The sequence below is a fragment of the Cottoperca gobio genome, chromosome 2, assembly GCF_900634415.1.
Source record: "Cottoperca gobio chromosome 2, fCotGob3.1, whole genome shotgun sequence".
In the NCBI taxonomy this organism is placed as follows: domain Eukaryota; kingdom Metazoa; phylum Chordata; class Actinopteri; order Perciformes; family Bovichtidae; genus Cottoperca; species Cottoperca gobio.
The window spans coordinates 2135200-2151513 of NC_041356.1; the positions used below are offsets into that span (position 1 = coordinate 2135200).

Consider the following 16314-nt stretch of genomic DNA (forward strand, 5'->3'; position numbering starts at 1 on the left):
AGATATGTTATTAGCTTACTTTTGAAGATACTGAGAGAGCTTGCCTCCCTAATGCATGTAGGTAAAGTGTTCAAATCAAATCAAATCAAATGTATTTGTATAGCCCAATATCACAAATTATACATTTGTCTCAGTGTGCTTTACAGACTGTACAGATTACGACACCCTCTGTCCTTAGACCCTCGCATCGCACAAGGAAAAACTTCCTTAAAGAAACCCCATAATTAAAGGGGAAAAAATGGAAGAAACCTCAGGGAGAACAACTGAGGAGGGATCCCTCTCCCAGGACGGACAGACGTGCAATAGATGTCGTATTTACAGGATAAACAACATAGTACAAATACAGCCACGATTCCTGATCCTGACGTAAACTTTATCAGTGGCAACCTGCGACATGAGACACAGTAACTCCGGGGATGATACCCCGGATGATGGTGTTCCATCGCATTGGTGCACATTGGTGCACATCGATAAAAGCCCATGAACAGGTGTTGCAATCTGTGAAATCAGCTGATCGATTTTTACATTGTGTGATAATAAACAGTCATAACTTAATATCTTGTGCGCTCATGTTAGCGGTAGATTGTTTTTTTACAACCTTCATGAGCCAATGAGTGTCAACTTTATAAGGAAGTCCCAGTCCTCTTCTTTTGTTACAGGCTGAGCCACCAGCAGATCAGCCTCCCGGTGGCGCGTGCGTCGTATAGACAATGAACGCTTCGTTCGTTACATGCGTCACTTCCTTTGGTTTGTTTTTACAAAATTACATTTATTTTAAAAATGTAATTTATTATTTATTGTTCAGAAGAAAATACAAAATAAACATAAAAATATTAGAAGAAAATGTGTTTATACTTCACTTACTCTGTGTCATTACTACTAATAGGGAATATGGGTATATAATAGTTATTTATAAATAAATAAAAATAATAATATTTATGTACGCCTGGTGTTACTCTAAGAAAAATATGTCTAATATATTAAGTTTTTATCCCTTTTATCTGAAATTGGAAGTTTTACTTCATAACACTTGGTTCTATGTTTTTATTGTGTTTTCCAGTCCATACCTACCAGCTATACCCATCTTCAGGCATCTTTTTCAACAACAAACTTCAGGCGGAGTGTATTTTCAATTTGAATTTCAATTTTCAAATTCAGTATATTCAGTCCACTATTACTCAGTGTCAGAAGCACCTATAGTGATTCTTCACTGTTTTGAAAGAACAAAAAAAGAGTTATCTTTTGAATGAGACCAAAATCATGCAGCTGGTGCAAATGGTTGACGAGCAGCTTTCAATTTACTTTGGGTATGTCGTTTGTAGGTATTTTCGGGTAAATTCCCCCACCCTGTAAGAGGTTAAGCTAACCCAGCAAGTGGAAATCAGAGACTGTTGTTGCCCCATCTTTACTGAGACCTGGCACCATTATTACATCCCTGATCAAGCTATTGCAGTTGATGGGCAGAACGGAGACTCCGGTGGGACAAGGGACTGTGTTTACGTCAATGATGCTTGGTGTTCAAACCTTAAAGTTGATGGACAATGTTTCCCTGATACAAATTCAAAAAATGCACTACAAGAATGCAGTACATTCTGTAGTATTTGTGTTTTGTTTTAGCCTTGTTTTTCTTGTGTAACATAAATAGACTAGAACTGAGTTTCCAACCCTGTGTCGCAGAATGACAATAAATTATCATTAAATCCTTGTACATACATCCTTTGTATTCTCACAAATGTACTGCAATAATCTTTTAACAGGTGTGTGATGGACCCTTGTCTGGCTTCCTGTGCTGCTCTGTTGTTTTCTTCCAGGAACTGGGTGGGTCAACGGAACAACTGTCTGCACCTGAGAGGTGGGAAAGACCTAAGGCACAAAAGGGGTGCTCTCCCAAACTGTGCTCTTGCTGGGCAGCTTCATCATCTCCTCATAGTCACCCATTATCTCGTTACAATGGCACCTGTCAGTGGGTGGGATATGTTAGAACACTTTGTCCTCAAATTTGATGTGTTGGAAGCAGGAAAAATGGACCAGTTTAAGGATGTGAGCGACTTTGACAAGGGCAGAATTGTGATGGCTAGACGACTGGGTCAGAGCATCTCCAAAACTGTAGCTCTTGTGGGTTTCCCAGTCTGCAGTGGTCAGTACCTACCAAGAGCGGTTTAAGGAAGGAAAACCGGTGAACCGGCGACAGGGTCATGGGCGACCAAGGCTCATTGATGCGCGTGGGGAGCGAAGGCTGGCCCGTGTGGTCCGATCCAACAGAAGAGCTACTGTAGCTCAAATTGCTGAACAAGTTAATGCTGGTTCTGTTAGAAAGGTCTCAGAACACACAGTGCTTTGAGCATTACCATTTGCTTGGTACCATGCTATTTGTTCGACAGTCCATTATACCAAAAACAAACGGTCATTGTGCTTATTGCTTCGGAAATACACACTCTCGCACATGGCTATGTATTATGCATCATCCATGATATTCTTTTTCCTACCATGGCAAAGGCATGACCCGCCATACTCGGCCTCTGGTTGGCTTACCCTTAAGTTCTTGCCCTAAACCTAACATATCTCACTCCTCATGCCTGAACTTTACCAACCCAACCAAGAAGGCAATGAGTACTAGCCAATCAGGAGGGTCACACTTTCCCAGTATAAAAAATAAATCAGGAAGGTCCAATGAAGTAATTCTAAATAACAATTCTAAATATTAATTATAATTCCATTTGCTTCAGGATTACGTTTTATTGGTTTTTAATTATCACTTTTAAAGCTGTTTCTGTGTTTGTGTGTCTTTTAGATATCATATTTTATATTACATCGAACAGCTAGCTTGCAGAGCAGGCACATTTTTGCGTTTGCTCTATAAATTAATAGTTTCCCCCGAAGAGCGAGTGGGAGGTCAGAGAAGATGAGTGTGGAGGTGTGGAGCGACACATTTTCCCATCTAGCTCAGTGAATAGAGGAAGGATTACTTTGGACCGGACCAGAGGTGGTAATTGTTGGAGCAGTGGAGGGTCATCAACAAGATGGTTTTGATTAATTTTATAAATTTTTGTGTGTTTTGCTTTGCTCTGGCACAGGCTGGAGGATTTAAATTATTATGTTATAAAACTATTTTATGGGAGTAGTCGATGACTACTAAAATGCAGAAGTCTAGAATTCCCTAGTCATTAGCCGCATGGATGGCATTGTTGGTTGGTCAGTCCACCAATGTAATATCCATACAACTATTTTATGGATTGCCATACAATTATGATGTAGGCCTAGCCCAAAGGATGAATCTTAATGGGCAGGGTCTCCCTGGGTCACATGTTGTCTGGGCCTATCACCACTTGTCTGTATCCCCTTACATGACTTTTGTAGCAGTAAGATTACATTATTCTAGGGTGGTTTTTTTAACACATGTATCCTCATGCTAAAATCTACTCTAAATCCACATTTTAAAACTGTATATATATTTGTTTTGAATCTTCCCAGGTGGTTGGTGTTCACATTTGTCATCCTTTTTTTTTTTTTGCCCTGATGAGTTTTCACTCCTGACTCTGCTAACTAATATTCTTTTCAAATAAAATGCCAGAGATTATGAAGAATTCTTTAACATGCATTCACAATAATGATGTTAACAAATTTCACAAGTCAAAGGAGATTATAGTTGTTTTCTGCAACATACTATTGATAAATAACAGCTCCCATATCAAGCAAAAATATGTTTAAATATTTTACATCTGACAAATTGGCAGATGACATTTCTTTACACAGCTATGAAAGAATACATACATAACAGTTCTACTGTATTTGTCTATCTTTAAGAAGTCCATCAATAGCATTTGTCTTTCAGCATGCACCTTGTTGTTACTTTTACACTTGAAGGGAAGTAAGAGCTGAAAACCTCAGAAAAAGACAAGAGTTATTTTACAATTTGGGTGCATTCTTCTGTAGCACTTCAGGTGTTTGCAGCCTTGTTCTGGACCGCTGAGTGGATCTTTCTTAGGTTCTGTCGGACTTTAACAAACTCCAACAACTGGGCTTCACCTCGTACCTTTTCGTCTTGTTCCTTCTCCCTCTAAAAAGAGAAAAGAAGAAACATTGGCTCTGCATATTCATGTAAAGATGGCCAAATTATTATGACAGCTCCAGTATCGACTAGCATTTGGATTGATAGCCCTGCAAAATTAGAAAGAAGTAGCCATGGCAGTAATTTTCTTCTACATGACTAATAATATACGTAGGAGTTGTTAAAATTAACCTGTACCTCCCTTCACTACACACATTTCCAATTAATGGAAGAAAAAATGATTATAATGAGGCGACGAGATAAAGATTCCTGTACTCTAATTAACTTTAACACAAGTACTACTATATATCAGTACTTCAGCAAGCAAATAAATGATAAAAGTAGCATATTTAACTTAAGATAACCATAGGTTATTTAAATTCATTCTTGTAATTGACACACATTCTGGAAATGAAAAATACTTCATCCTTATGTTATCCTGACCATAAATATATATATATTTTTAATATGAATATAGTTGGCACTGTAACTTCCAAGCTTTGACATTAAACGTCATTATCACCATCCGGGGTATCATCCCCGGAGTGTCTGTCTCTCATGTGGCAGGTTGCCACTGATAAAGTTTACGTCAGGATCATGAATCGTGACAGCGCCTGCTGACCTGGTCCTGCTGGACACCGGAAGCCTTATTGACATTTCCTGGATTCATCCAAACTTTCTATTCTTTTTTTTTCAACAACACACATAATTCTGTCAATGTTGTATTTGTACTATGTTGTTTATCCTGTACACACGACTACTATTGCACGTCTGTCCGTCCTGGGAGAGGGATCCTCCTCAGTTGCTCTCCCTGAGGTTCTTCCATTTTTTCCCCTTTAATTGGGTGTCTTTTAGGAAGTTTTTCCTTGTGCGATGCGAGGGTCTAAGGACAGAGGATGTTGTAACCGTACAGTCTGTAAAGCACACTGAGACAAATGTATAATTTGTGATATTGGGCTATACAAATAAATTTGATTTGATTTGATTTGATTTCCTGGTTTCCTGTGTGCTGCATTTATTTTCAGAACAATCTGGCTAATTATGGACCCAGCGCACACCTCTTCACCACAGTCTCTTGAGAGGGCCAGTCGGCATCAACCTGAGCAGGCGCCAGGGAATTTTGCCGCCCCCGCTCCAGCGGCTAAGAGCGCCTTGACTCAGCCAGCAGTTCCAGCCCCTCTCCTTCTCCACTGCTGCGTGTTCCAGCACCGCTGCGAACTGCACCAAAACCCAAGGTGGGGACCCCTGAGCGCTACATGGGAACTCTGAGGGACAGGACATCTGGACATAAAAAATTAACCCAGAAGTATCTTTAGTGTGAACTTCATTATATCATACTCCCTCACCTGCCTGCATGGTGAATCGAAAAGAGCCCCTAATTTAGGATACAAAGAGGCTAATCTGGGGATGGCATGCAGACAGAGACACAGAACAGAGACAGAGACACAGAACAGAGACAGACAAAGACACAGACACAGACACAGACAGAAACACACAAACAGAGACACAGACAGAGGCTGAAACATGACAGAGACACATACAGAGACAGAAACATAGACAGAAACAGAGACACAGAGACACAGACAGAGACTGAAACAGAGACAGACAGAGATCACACACAGACGAGACAGACAAAGATAAAGACACAGACCAGACACAGACAGAGACACAGAACAGAGACAGAACAGAGACAGAACAGAGACATTACATTACAGTTAATTTAGCTAACGCTTTTGTCCAAAGCGATTTACAATAAGGAAAGTAGCAGCTTTAATAAAAGCATTTAAATGAGTTTAAAGTGGCATAAAGTAGCATATCGGTTAAAGCCAATAATCTTACACATTTATCAGAGAAACTTCCTCTTTTTCCGTGGTAACACAGTGTATTTGATCTCAGGTTTTCAAGAATACACACTCTGAAATTTATCGAAGTTACCTTACACATTCAATGTTAAATCAGTTAGCAAAAATGAACAGTACAGAATGAAATAATTTAAATTAGTTTAAAGTGGCATAGAGTAGCAGCATTAATTGTTTAAATAAAAAATATCACCATTAAAAGGCTAAAGTAAAGAGATTAGAAGTAAAATAGACAGAATACATGCATTAGTAAAATAATATATAAAGGCTAATAGTAAAAAGATAGCAGCTTAAATAAAAGCATTTAAATGAGTTTAAAGTGGCATAAAGCATTAAAGATTGTATAAAATATCACCATTAAAAGGCTAAGTGAAGAGATATGTTATTAGCTTACTTTTGAAGATACTGAGAGAGCTTGCCTCCTAATGCATGTAGGTAAAGTGTTCAAATCAAATCAAATCAAATGATTTGTATAGCCCAATATCACAAATTATACATTTGTCTCAGTGTGCTTTACAGACTGTACAGGTTACGACACCCTCTGTCCTTAGACCCTCGCATCGCACAAGGAAAAACTTCCTTAAAGAAACCCCATAATTAAAGGGGAAAAAATGGAAGAAACCTCAGGGAAGCAACTGGGGGGATCCCTCTCCCAGGACGGACAGACGTGCAATAGATGTCGTATTTACAGGATAAACAACATAGTACAAATACAGCCACGATTTCTGATCTGACGTAAACTTTATCAGTGGCAACCTGCGACATGAGACACAGTAACTCCGGGGATGATACCCGGATGATGGTGTTCCATCGCATTGGTGCACATGGTGCACATCGATAAAAGCCCATGAACAGGTGTTGCAATCTGTGAAATCAGCTGATCGATTTTTACATTGTGTGATAATAAACAGTCATAACTTAATATCTTGTGCGCTCATGTTAGCGGTAGATTGTTTTTTTACAACCTTCATGAGCCAATGAGTGTCAACTTTATAAGGAAGTCCCAGTCCTCTTCTTTTGTTACAGGCTGAGACCAGCAGATCAGCCTCCGCGTCGTATAGACAATGAACGCTTCGTTCGTTACATGCGTCACTCCTTTGGTTTGTTTTTACAAAATTACATTTATTTTTAAAAATGTAATTTATTATTTATGTTCAGAAGAAATACAAAATAAACATAAAAATATTAGAAGAAAATGTGTTTATACTTCACTTACTCTGTGTCATTACTACTAATAGGGAATATGGGTATATAATAGTTATTTATAAATAAATAAAAATAATAATATTTATGTACGCTGGTGTTACTCTAAGAAAAATATGTCTAATATATTAAGTTTTTATCCCTTTTATTGAAATTGGAAGTTTTACTTCATAACACTTGGTTCTATGTTTTTATTGTGTTTTCCAGTCCATACCTACCAGCTATACCATCTTCAGGCATCTTTTTCAACAACAAACTTCAGGCGGAGTGTATTTTCAATTTAATTTCAATTTTCAAATTCAGTATATCAGTCCACTATTACTCAGTGTCAGAAGCACCTATAGTGATTCTTCACTGTTTTGAAAGAACAAAAAAAGAGTTATCTTTTGAATGAGACCAAAATCATGCAGCTGGTGCAAATGGTTGACGAGCAGCTTTCAATTTACTTTGGGGATGTCGTTTGTGGTATTTTCGGGTAAATTCCCCCACCCTGTAAGAGGTTAAGCTAACCCAGCAAGTGGAAATCAGAGACTGTTGTTGCCCCATCTTTACTGAGACCTGGCACCATATTACATCCCGTATCAACTATTGCAGTTGATGGGCAGAACGGAGACTCCGGTGGGACAAGGGACTGTGTTTACGTCAATGATGCTTGGTGTTCAAACCTTAAAGTTGATGGACAATGTTTCCCTGATACAAATTCAAAAAATGCACTACAAGAATGCAGTACATTGTAGTATTTGTGTTTGTTTTAGCCTTGTTTTCTTGTGTAACATATATATGTATATATATATATATAGAGATATATATATATATGTATATATATATGTACATATATTAATATATATACATATATATATATTATATGTATATATAGTATGTTACAGTATATATATATATATACATATAATTTATATATATTATATATATATATATATACGTATATATATATATATATATATATAGTATATATATGTATATATATATATATATATATATATATATATATATATATATATATATATATATATATATATATATATGTATAGGAGCGAAGATCGACCGGTTATATTGAGAGCTTTGCCTTCTGGCTCAGCTCTCTTTTCGTCACAACGGTGCGGTAAAGTGACTGTAATACCGCATATATATATATATGTATATATATATATATACATATATATATATACACACATATATATATATATATATATATATATATATATATATATATATACATATATATATATATACATATATATATATATACACACACATAACCAGTAGTCAATGTTCATCCTGCCAAGAAAATGGTGAATAAGCTACTCTGTTGGGTTCATATATTTGTAAATATGACTCTGAAAGAGTCAGCGCAACACCATTCATAAACCTCACCGCATGTCACTGAAGCATGGTGATAACCTGGTTCTATTCTCTTGCAGTAGGCTGGGTCCATACGACTGTCAAGTAGCCATAACCAGCAGAGAGAGTGTTTGGGTGTGAATGTGTTGGAGAGACTGTATCGGAACGGTGTCTTTGTTTTGCATGAAAAGGCCATGGTGTCACCCCATTAAACTGTTTTATTTCACCAAAAACATCCTTCTCCTTCCTTTATCTGGGTGAGAGGAGGGTTGTCTCACAGTCCTCTACGTCAAACCTTCAAGGAATACCTGACGGGTGGATGCTGATGGCATCGAACACCAAGATGGGAAGATTCGAGCCATCAGAGACATCAAAGCTCCAACAGCCATGTCAGAATGAAGGAGCTTCCTGGGTGTCTGCAACTATTCCTGTAAGTTTATTGAGGACTACACGTTCCTCCACAAAGATAAGCCCTTCAACTGCAGAGAACTCCAAGAGCAGTCCCTCTGTCAGATGAAAGTGATACTGTCCTACCCAGAATACGACAAAGAGTTTTACCTCAAGGCATGCTTCTTCCCTGGATAATAAATATGACACAAGACAAGCATGTCATGCCTACACGAGCCAACCTCTGAGAAGCATCAAAATGAATTTGCATTTTGATGCTTCTGCTTCTGATGCACTGCAGGAAAAAACCTTTTGTGCCACCTAGGGCCGTGTAACAATTTAACAGCTACAGATCAGATCGCAATTTATCAAGACTTGTCACCAACCTGCCACCTTCCTTAACAGCCAATGGCTGAGGGAAGGACGATCATCCAACATCGTGGATGATGGCATTGCAGGGCTATGATATAGAGTTTAATTACGCCCATAACCAAAAGAAAGTCAGCATTGCAACTGTGAGGAACAACCAAGCTCCCAGTCCCTACTAATCACATAATCGATCGCTTCCATGAAATCAACATTATTATGATGAAAATGTTTACCAAGACCTCCCCTGGTCCATCTAGATCAGGGGTATTCAACTAAGTCCACCAAGAGAAAATTTCCTCAGGCAAAGGTCCGGATGAAGGGGGGGTGTGTGGCGTGATTTCTTTAGTTCACTACTTTCCTTTCCTCTGCTCTGTTTCTGACTGTAGGAGTGCACACGAGTGTGTGTGTGTCAGGGGCGAAGCTCAACCTTCGTGATGCAGAGCAGAGTGAATGTGAATGCGCAAAGCAAAAAAAAAAGAAAAGCTGCGCCGGTTAAAAGTGCCGGTGACGGTCCGGGTCCGTCTGCCTGTTAGAGATCTATGATCTAGATGGTTGCTCGTTCCACCATGAAATCCAGATCCGGGAAGGAGTTGGCATTGTTTGGGTAACACACGACATGGACGAACCGAACCATTACCAACTGACAAGTCAGTATGCACAGATATGGAAACTAGGCATGATTCCCAATGTTATTTTAATTCTGCTTGTGATTTTAATTTTTATACTGTTTTTAATGTTACTTCACACTCATTTACATCAACACTGTGATTATTGTACTGTAAATTCTCTGTCTAAACTTGTACAATGTTTTTGCTGTGAAGCACTTTGGACTGCAATTCTTGAATGAAAGGTGATATACAAATAAAGCTTATTATTATTATTTAAAATAAGGTTTAAAGTAAAAAATCAAACACGGATGTTTATTGATGGGAGGGGTTAATGTTTTGCATCAGTGACACTGGACACCCTGGACAAAAGACTATAAAACAAAAAGAAGCCCAAACATCACTCTCTCGTTCTGCTGGATTTCTGTTATCGCTCCAACCGTTTGTCTGTCAGGTGTGTCATGTCTGGTTTTACTTCCTTTCTTTGTGTGTTTTTCCATTTTTCCTGTGCTGCATTTGCCCCTCTACACACTTCATCTACATCAGACTTCTTAGTTCTTCTCTGCTTCCAGTTTTCTGCCTATCTACACACTCCTCTAAATCCGCCTTATTGGTCTTCCCAGCCAATCAGCTCCTTTCCTGTTCACAGTGTTTTTCCTGCTGCTCATCAGCTCACTGCCTCATTAATTGCCTAATTCCCCTCACCCGTGCTACTCCGGCCATCTCTCCACCTGCGCTTCATCCCATCGTCAGATTAGTTTGTGTTTGAGTGCTGGTTTTTGCTTCAGTCCTTGTTGGATCCTTTTGTGTTGTAACATGAAGTTCTGTTATGCTTTACCTGCACCAAACTTGATATTAAAGTTGTTTGCCGTTAAAGTTCCTGTTGCCTGCAGTCTTCTGCATGAGGGTCCACCTGCTCCACTCTTCATGACAATTGCCTATGCTTTGCCCCAGCTAAATTCTGGACCTGCCTAGAACCTTTCTGAATCCCTGATCTGCACCAAATGTGCAGCCATATCCAGCCAACTTTAAAAGAGAGAGACTCCAAATTCAACTGCATCTGGCAAAAGTTGCCACCGCCCCTTCACCCCAGCCAAGTGGTTTTGAAACTATGCTGACTTGGCTGCCTGCTGAGATGGATAGATCGACTTAAGCCGAGTTGTCCCCGTTAAATCAATTTGATTGGTCTTCCAGAAGATAATACATTTTGCCAGGATATCCTTCATTGATTTACCTGGTGGTCCTGATTGGTAGTTATTAGGTATGTGGGTAATCAGCAGTTTAAGAAACTTTCTCATTTATAAATAACTTGATTATGTAATTTTTGTGTATAAACAATACAGCCACTGTACACGAGTCAAGTCTTTAATGGATGAAAAATGTATTCTGTGTTTCAGTGTTCTCAGAACTGTACAGCATCATCTTCCATCGAAGGAAGATTTTCAGCATGGTTGAATTTCAGCATTAAAATGGGACTACCAGATTTTGGAATTTGCAAATAGTAAACAGTGGTGCTTCTTACTACTTGACACTGGTGAAGTAATAAATAACCTGTAATAACGTAAACCTCTGCTAAACTGTAATGGTGCTCTGAAGCCTTTGTTGCTGTGAGCACAGATCATAGCCTACTGCTGATTTATGTGTAAGGGGGCCACACTGTAATATGTCAAGTATCCTTTTATCTACAGTTTCCCCATGGCTTTGGACCTTTATAGTTACTCCCTTAAGGCAGGTCACTTGATAGTTACATTGAGTTACATTCAAATAAGCATTTTATGTCATCGCTGAAGCAGGAAATTACCTCAAATTGTTTCTGTTGACGTCTGAGTAGCACATCCTCCAGAGGAGTCCTGCTCTTTCCCTCCTCTTCCCAGTCAGTCTGCACCCTCTTCCTCCTCTCCAGCACCTGCTGAAGTTCAGACCTGCTGCTCAGCGCCAGACCACTTATCCCATATAGAGGAAGAGACAGAGCAGGCGTTAGATATGGTAAAGTAAAAAGATAGATGGGTAATAGACAATATGACAGGGCCTAGTTGTCAAATGTCCTTTCTATGCCAGACATGGATAGAATGATAGACTGTAGCAGTTTGAATAAGTAGTTGACAATTTCCACAACAATCAGAAACATGGACGATTTAAGAGCTGTTTTTTATGCAAGTAAATTTACAACAATCTGTACAGTGGCACCTTTTCAGAAAAGGCTTCTTTCTTGCCACCTTGCCAGCAAGCCAGCTTTGTGTAAAGCCTGTGAGATTGTTGTCACATTCACAGACAAACCAGTCCCAGCCATAACAACTTGTAAGTCCTTCAAAGTTGCCTTTGGCCTCTTGGTTGCTTCTCTGATCAATGTCCTCCTGGCTCAGTCATCCAGTTTGGACGGACGGCATATTTGTGGGAAAATATATATCTGACGGCCCGCCACTGCCCAAGGTGTTGGGGGTGCCATACGCTTTCCACTTCTTAATGATGCTCTGAACAGTACTAGGGATAGCTAAAGCCTTCAAAATATTTTTGTAGCCTTCACCTCACTTGTGCCTTCCTACAACTTTAGCCCAGAGGCCTTTTGAAAGCACTTTTCCAACCATGGTGAATTCTTTGCAGTACCATGCACTACTGGTAGTGGATTCAAGAAACAGCTGGTTTTATTCGGAAATAATCAAAATCACTTCAATGGATGTCAGGTGGGGGGCAATTAGCCTGGTGTTTGATCTGGAAGTTGATTGGTTGCACCTGAGCAAGTTTATAATGGTATACTCTAAGGCAGGGGCCTTTAACGTTTTATCTTTTATAATTTTTCCATACATTTTATGCATTATGATGTCATTGTTTTAAGGGATTCCATTTCATGGTTTTATAATGATTATGTTTGATGAAAAATGTTTTTTAAACTGGTTTATGTTCGACTTACACCCTGCTGCAAGTATACTGCAGGCTGTGTGTGTGTGTGTGTGTGTGTGTGTGTGTGTGTGTGTGTGTGCGTGTGTGTGTGTGTGTGTGTGTGTGTGTGTGTGTGCGTGCTAGTGGCCCATGCACTCACACACTGTGAGGGTGTCTAAGACTGACTGTCAGCAGGTGCTTCCTGTGTGAACTCATGAACTTGAATTGAACTGCAACTCACAGACCTGGTTTGAATAGCTGATGTTAGAAAATACGTCCGTCAAGAACACAATTTAGAGGCCTGTAGAATGGGCCACAGGATATAAGGAGGCATCTTGAGAAGCACAAGTTGACGAAGCTGCTGAGGCTGTACCACGCCCAACGAGACACTTAGTCTCCAGCAAAGTATATATAGCTTGAATTTTTGTGTTTCCTTTGTGCAATGTTTTTCACTGGTGAAAGTTGACAATTTCTCAAAAGGTGCTCATGTAGGTCTACCTTCTGGGCACGTAATTCTCCGCACTTGATCAAGGCTTTGGCCTGGTTGAATGTACTGTTGTGGGGTTGTACAGATGGAAAAACTCATTGAGCAATTTTTGATGAAATTGAGGCCACTAATGTCAGCCAAGTTTTGGTCACATGGGAATCATACTTCTGGGCGCATAATTCCCCGCATTTAACCAAGGCTTCGGCCTGGTTGAAAGTACTGCTGCAGGGTTGTACAGAAGTGGAATTTTCATGGACAGTAGAGTAAAAATAGACATTTTAAATGTATAGGCTAGTACAACCAAATGTTAAACAGACCTTCCACCAAGACTTCATTGAAAGGGCATACAGAAACCAAACCTGATGATTTACCATTTAATTATTTTTTTCCCATTTTGTAACCTTTTAAATTTTTGATTGTTTGTGTGTAGATTGTAAGCATGTGAAAACTTGAGAAAGCCTTTGTCAAGCCAAGATTTTCGTAATTGAAAAGACCACGACCATCCAAGGAAGAGTTTTTCTTCAAACTGGACTCCGTGTCGCACCGAGAGGTAAGCTGCAGTGCATTTACACTATGGCTCACAATACGGACTAAACCACAAACACATATAGGGTAAGATAACCCGCGTAGGGGCCCTTCCCCAAGCCGGCACAGAGCTTGGACTCAGTGGAATATCAAAGCTGTTAGATTCCATAGGCTCAGAGTAAAAAAGTGATTGTGAAATTTTTATTCATTTGAGATACTAGACATATTCCCGAAAGGGTTATCTGAGACGGAGGATTACCAGTAACCGGTACTAAAAGATTATCTGGGGTTGATGCGTGCCTTCAGGTCAGGGATGAGGCCAGTGAGCAGGGTTTATTCCTACGACAAACGGCAATTAATCACTTTTGAAACAGGAACTTTCTGCTGAGTGCAGTCATGCCTCCCGCAAGAATCTACAACAAACTCTTCATTAGGTATGTAAGGGGGTGGGACTAAAGTTTAGGGGTGGGGCAAAGCATTGTTAAGGAAAGCACTTACCCACGACCCCTTAAATTAATAAAAATCAATAGTAAACAGAAGTGGAATACTACATAAAAACCTAATAAGAATGTGTCCGTATTCTGTATCCTGTTATAGGACTACAAGCTATTAGGCAAAATATCCTACGCTTGATGTCTATCTGATAGTGCTGTAGCTAAATTTAAGGAAGTGATGCCATCTGCACTCAATTCAATACGAGGTCTCCTATGCTAACTTTAGTCCCTACCAAATCTGGCCCGCGGGATGATTTTGCAAAGTGTAAAGATTACAAAGACATTAACTGCAATTTTTCAATGAAAGTAACTGTTATGTGTCCACTGGGGGTCGCACACAAATAAAATAAAATAAAATAAAATGTATTTGTATAGCCCAATATCACAAATTATACATTTGTCTCAGTGTGCTTTACAGACTGTACAGGTTACGACACCCTCTGTCCTTAGACCCTCGCATCGCACAAGGAAAAACTTCCTTAAAGAAACCCCAAAATTAAAGGGGGAAAAATGGAAGAAACCTCAGGGAGAGCAACTGAGGAGGGATCCCTCTCCCAGGACGGGCAGACGTGCAATAGATGTCGTGTGTACAGGATAAACAACATAGTACAAATACAACATTTGACAGAAATTGTGTTGTGTTGAAAAAAAAAAAGAGAAAGTATGGCTGAATCCAGGAAAATGTCAAAAAGTCTTCCCGGTGTCCAGCAGGACCAGGGCAGCAGGGGCAGCAGGGGCAGCAGGGGCAGCAGGCGCAGCCACGATTCATGATCCTGACGTAAACTTTATCAGTGGCAACCTGCCACATGAGAGACAGACACTCCGGGGATGATACCCCGGATGATGAGTTAGTAACATGCATTTACATAAATGCATACAGATAGAGAGGGAGAAGAAGAGAGGGGAGGGAGGGGAGGAGAGAGGAAGAGAAGGAAGAGAGCAGGAAGGTGTCCCCCGGCAGTCTAAGCCTATAGCAGCATAACTAGGGGCTGATCCAGGGCAAACCTGAGCCAGCCCTAACTATAAGCTTTATCAAAAAGGAAAGTCTTTAGCCTACTCTTAAATGTGGAGAGTGTGTCTGCCTCCCGAACACAAACTGGAAGCTGGTTCCACTGGAGAGGAGCTTGATAGCCTAAGGCTCTGGCTCCCATTGTAGTCTGGGAGCGTAATGCTCTAGTTGGTTTATAAGGTACTATGAGATCTTTAAGATATGCTGGAGCCTGACCATTAATTGCTTTGTAAGTCAGGAGAAGGATTTTGAATTCTATTCTGTATTTTACCGGGAGCCAGTGCAGAGCAGCTAATACAGGAGTAATATGATCCCGTTTCCTTGTTCTTGTCAATACACGTGTCGCTGCATTTTGGATCAACTGAAGAGTCTTAAGCGACTTTTTGGGACAACCTGATAACAATGAGTTGCAGTAATCCAGCCTTGAAGTAACAAATGCATGGACTAGTTTTTCTGCATCATTTTGAGACAGGATGTGTTGTTTTGTTCTTGTGTTGTTTTATATGGGAGTTAAACGACAGATCTTGATCAAAGATGACGCCAAGATTCCTTACAGGGGTGCTGGAGGCCAAGTTAATGCCATCCAGAGCTTCTATGTCATTAGAAAATGCGTTTCGGAGGCGTTTAGGGCCAAGTATAATAACTTCAGTTTTGTCTGTGTTTAACATCAAAAAGTTGCTAGACATCCAGGTTTTTATGTCCTTAAGGCATGCTTGAAGTTTAGCCAATTGATTGGTTTCATCTGGTTTAATTAATAGATATAATTGGGTATCATCCGCATAACAATGAAAGTTTATAGAGTGGTTCCTTATAATATTGCCCAAAGGAAGCATATATAAGGTGAATAGAATCGGTCCAAGTATAGAACCCTGCGGAACTCCCAAGACTGACTTTGGCTGTCATGGAGGATTTATCGTTAACAAGTACAAATTGAGATCGCTCAGATATATAGGATTTGAACCAGCTTTGTGCGGTTCCTTTTATGCCAACACAATGTTCCAGTCTCTGTAGTAGAATGTCATGATCAACACTGTCAAGCAAGCAAACTGTCAAGCAAGCAAACTGTTGATGCTGGAGCTGCCGGTAAAAGAA

At 39.8% G+C, this 16314-nt stretch overlaps 1 protein-coding gene and 1 long non-coding RNA gene across 2 annotated transcripts; both read right to left on the bottom strand.

The window, feature by feature from the left end:
• Positions 1–3685: 3685 nt before the first annotated feature.
• Positions 3686–12429, bottom strand: LOC115021027 (uncharacterized). Its single transcript, XR_003833699.1, has 3 exons — positions 12018–12429; positions 11632–11773; positions 3686–4057 (listed from the first exon to the last, which is right to left on the bottom strand). It is a non-coding gene; the product is annotated as an uncharacterized LOC115021027 (long non-coding RNA).
• Positions 12430–15229: 2800 nt separating this feature from the next.
• On the bottom strand, positions 15230–16058 carry LOC115016659 (uncharacterized; the record flags this gene model as incomplete). Its single annotated transcript, XM_029444594.1, is given in 2 exon segments — positions 15230–15704; positions 15706–16058. Coding segments are annotated over 2 exon segments (828 nt in total), but the record flags the coding sequence as incomplete, so codon positions are not given.
• Between the last annotated feature and the right edge of the window lie 256 nt (positions 16059–16314).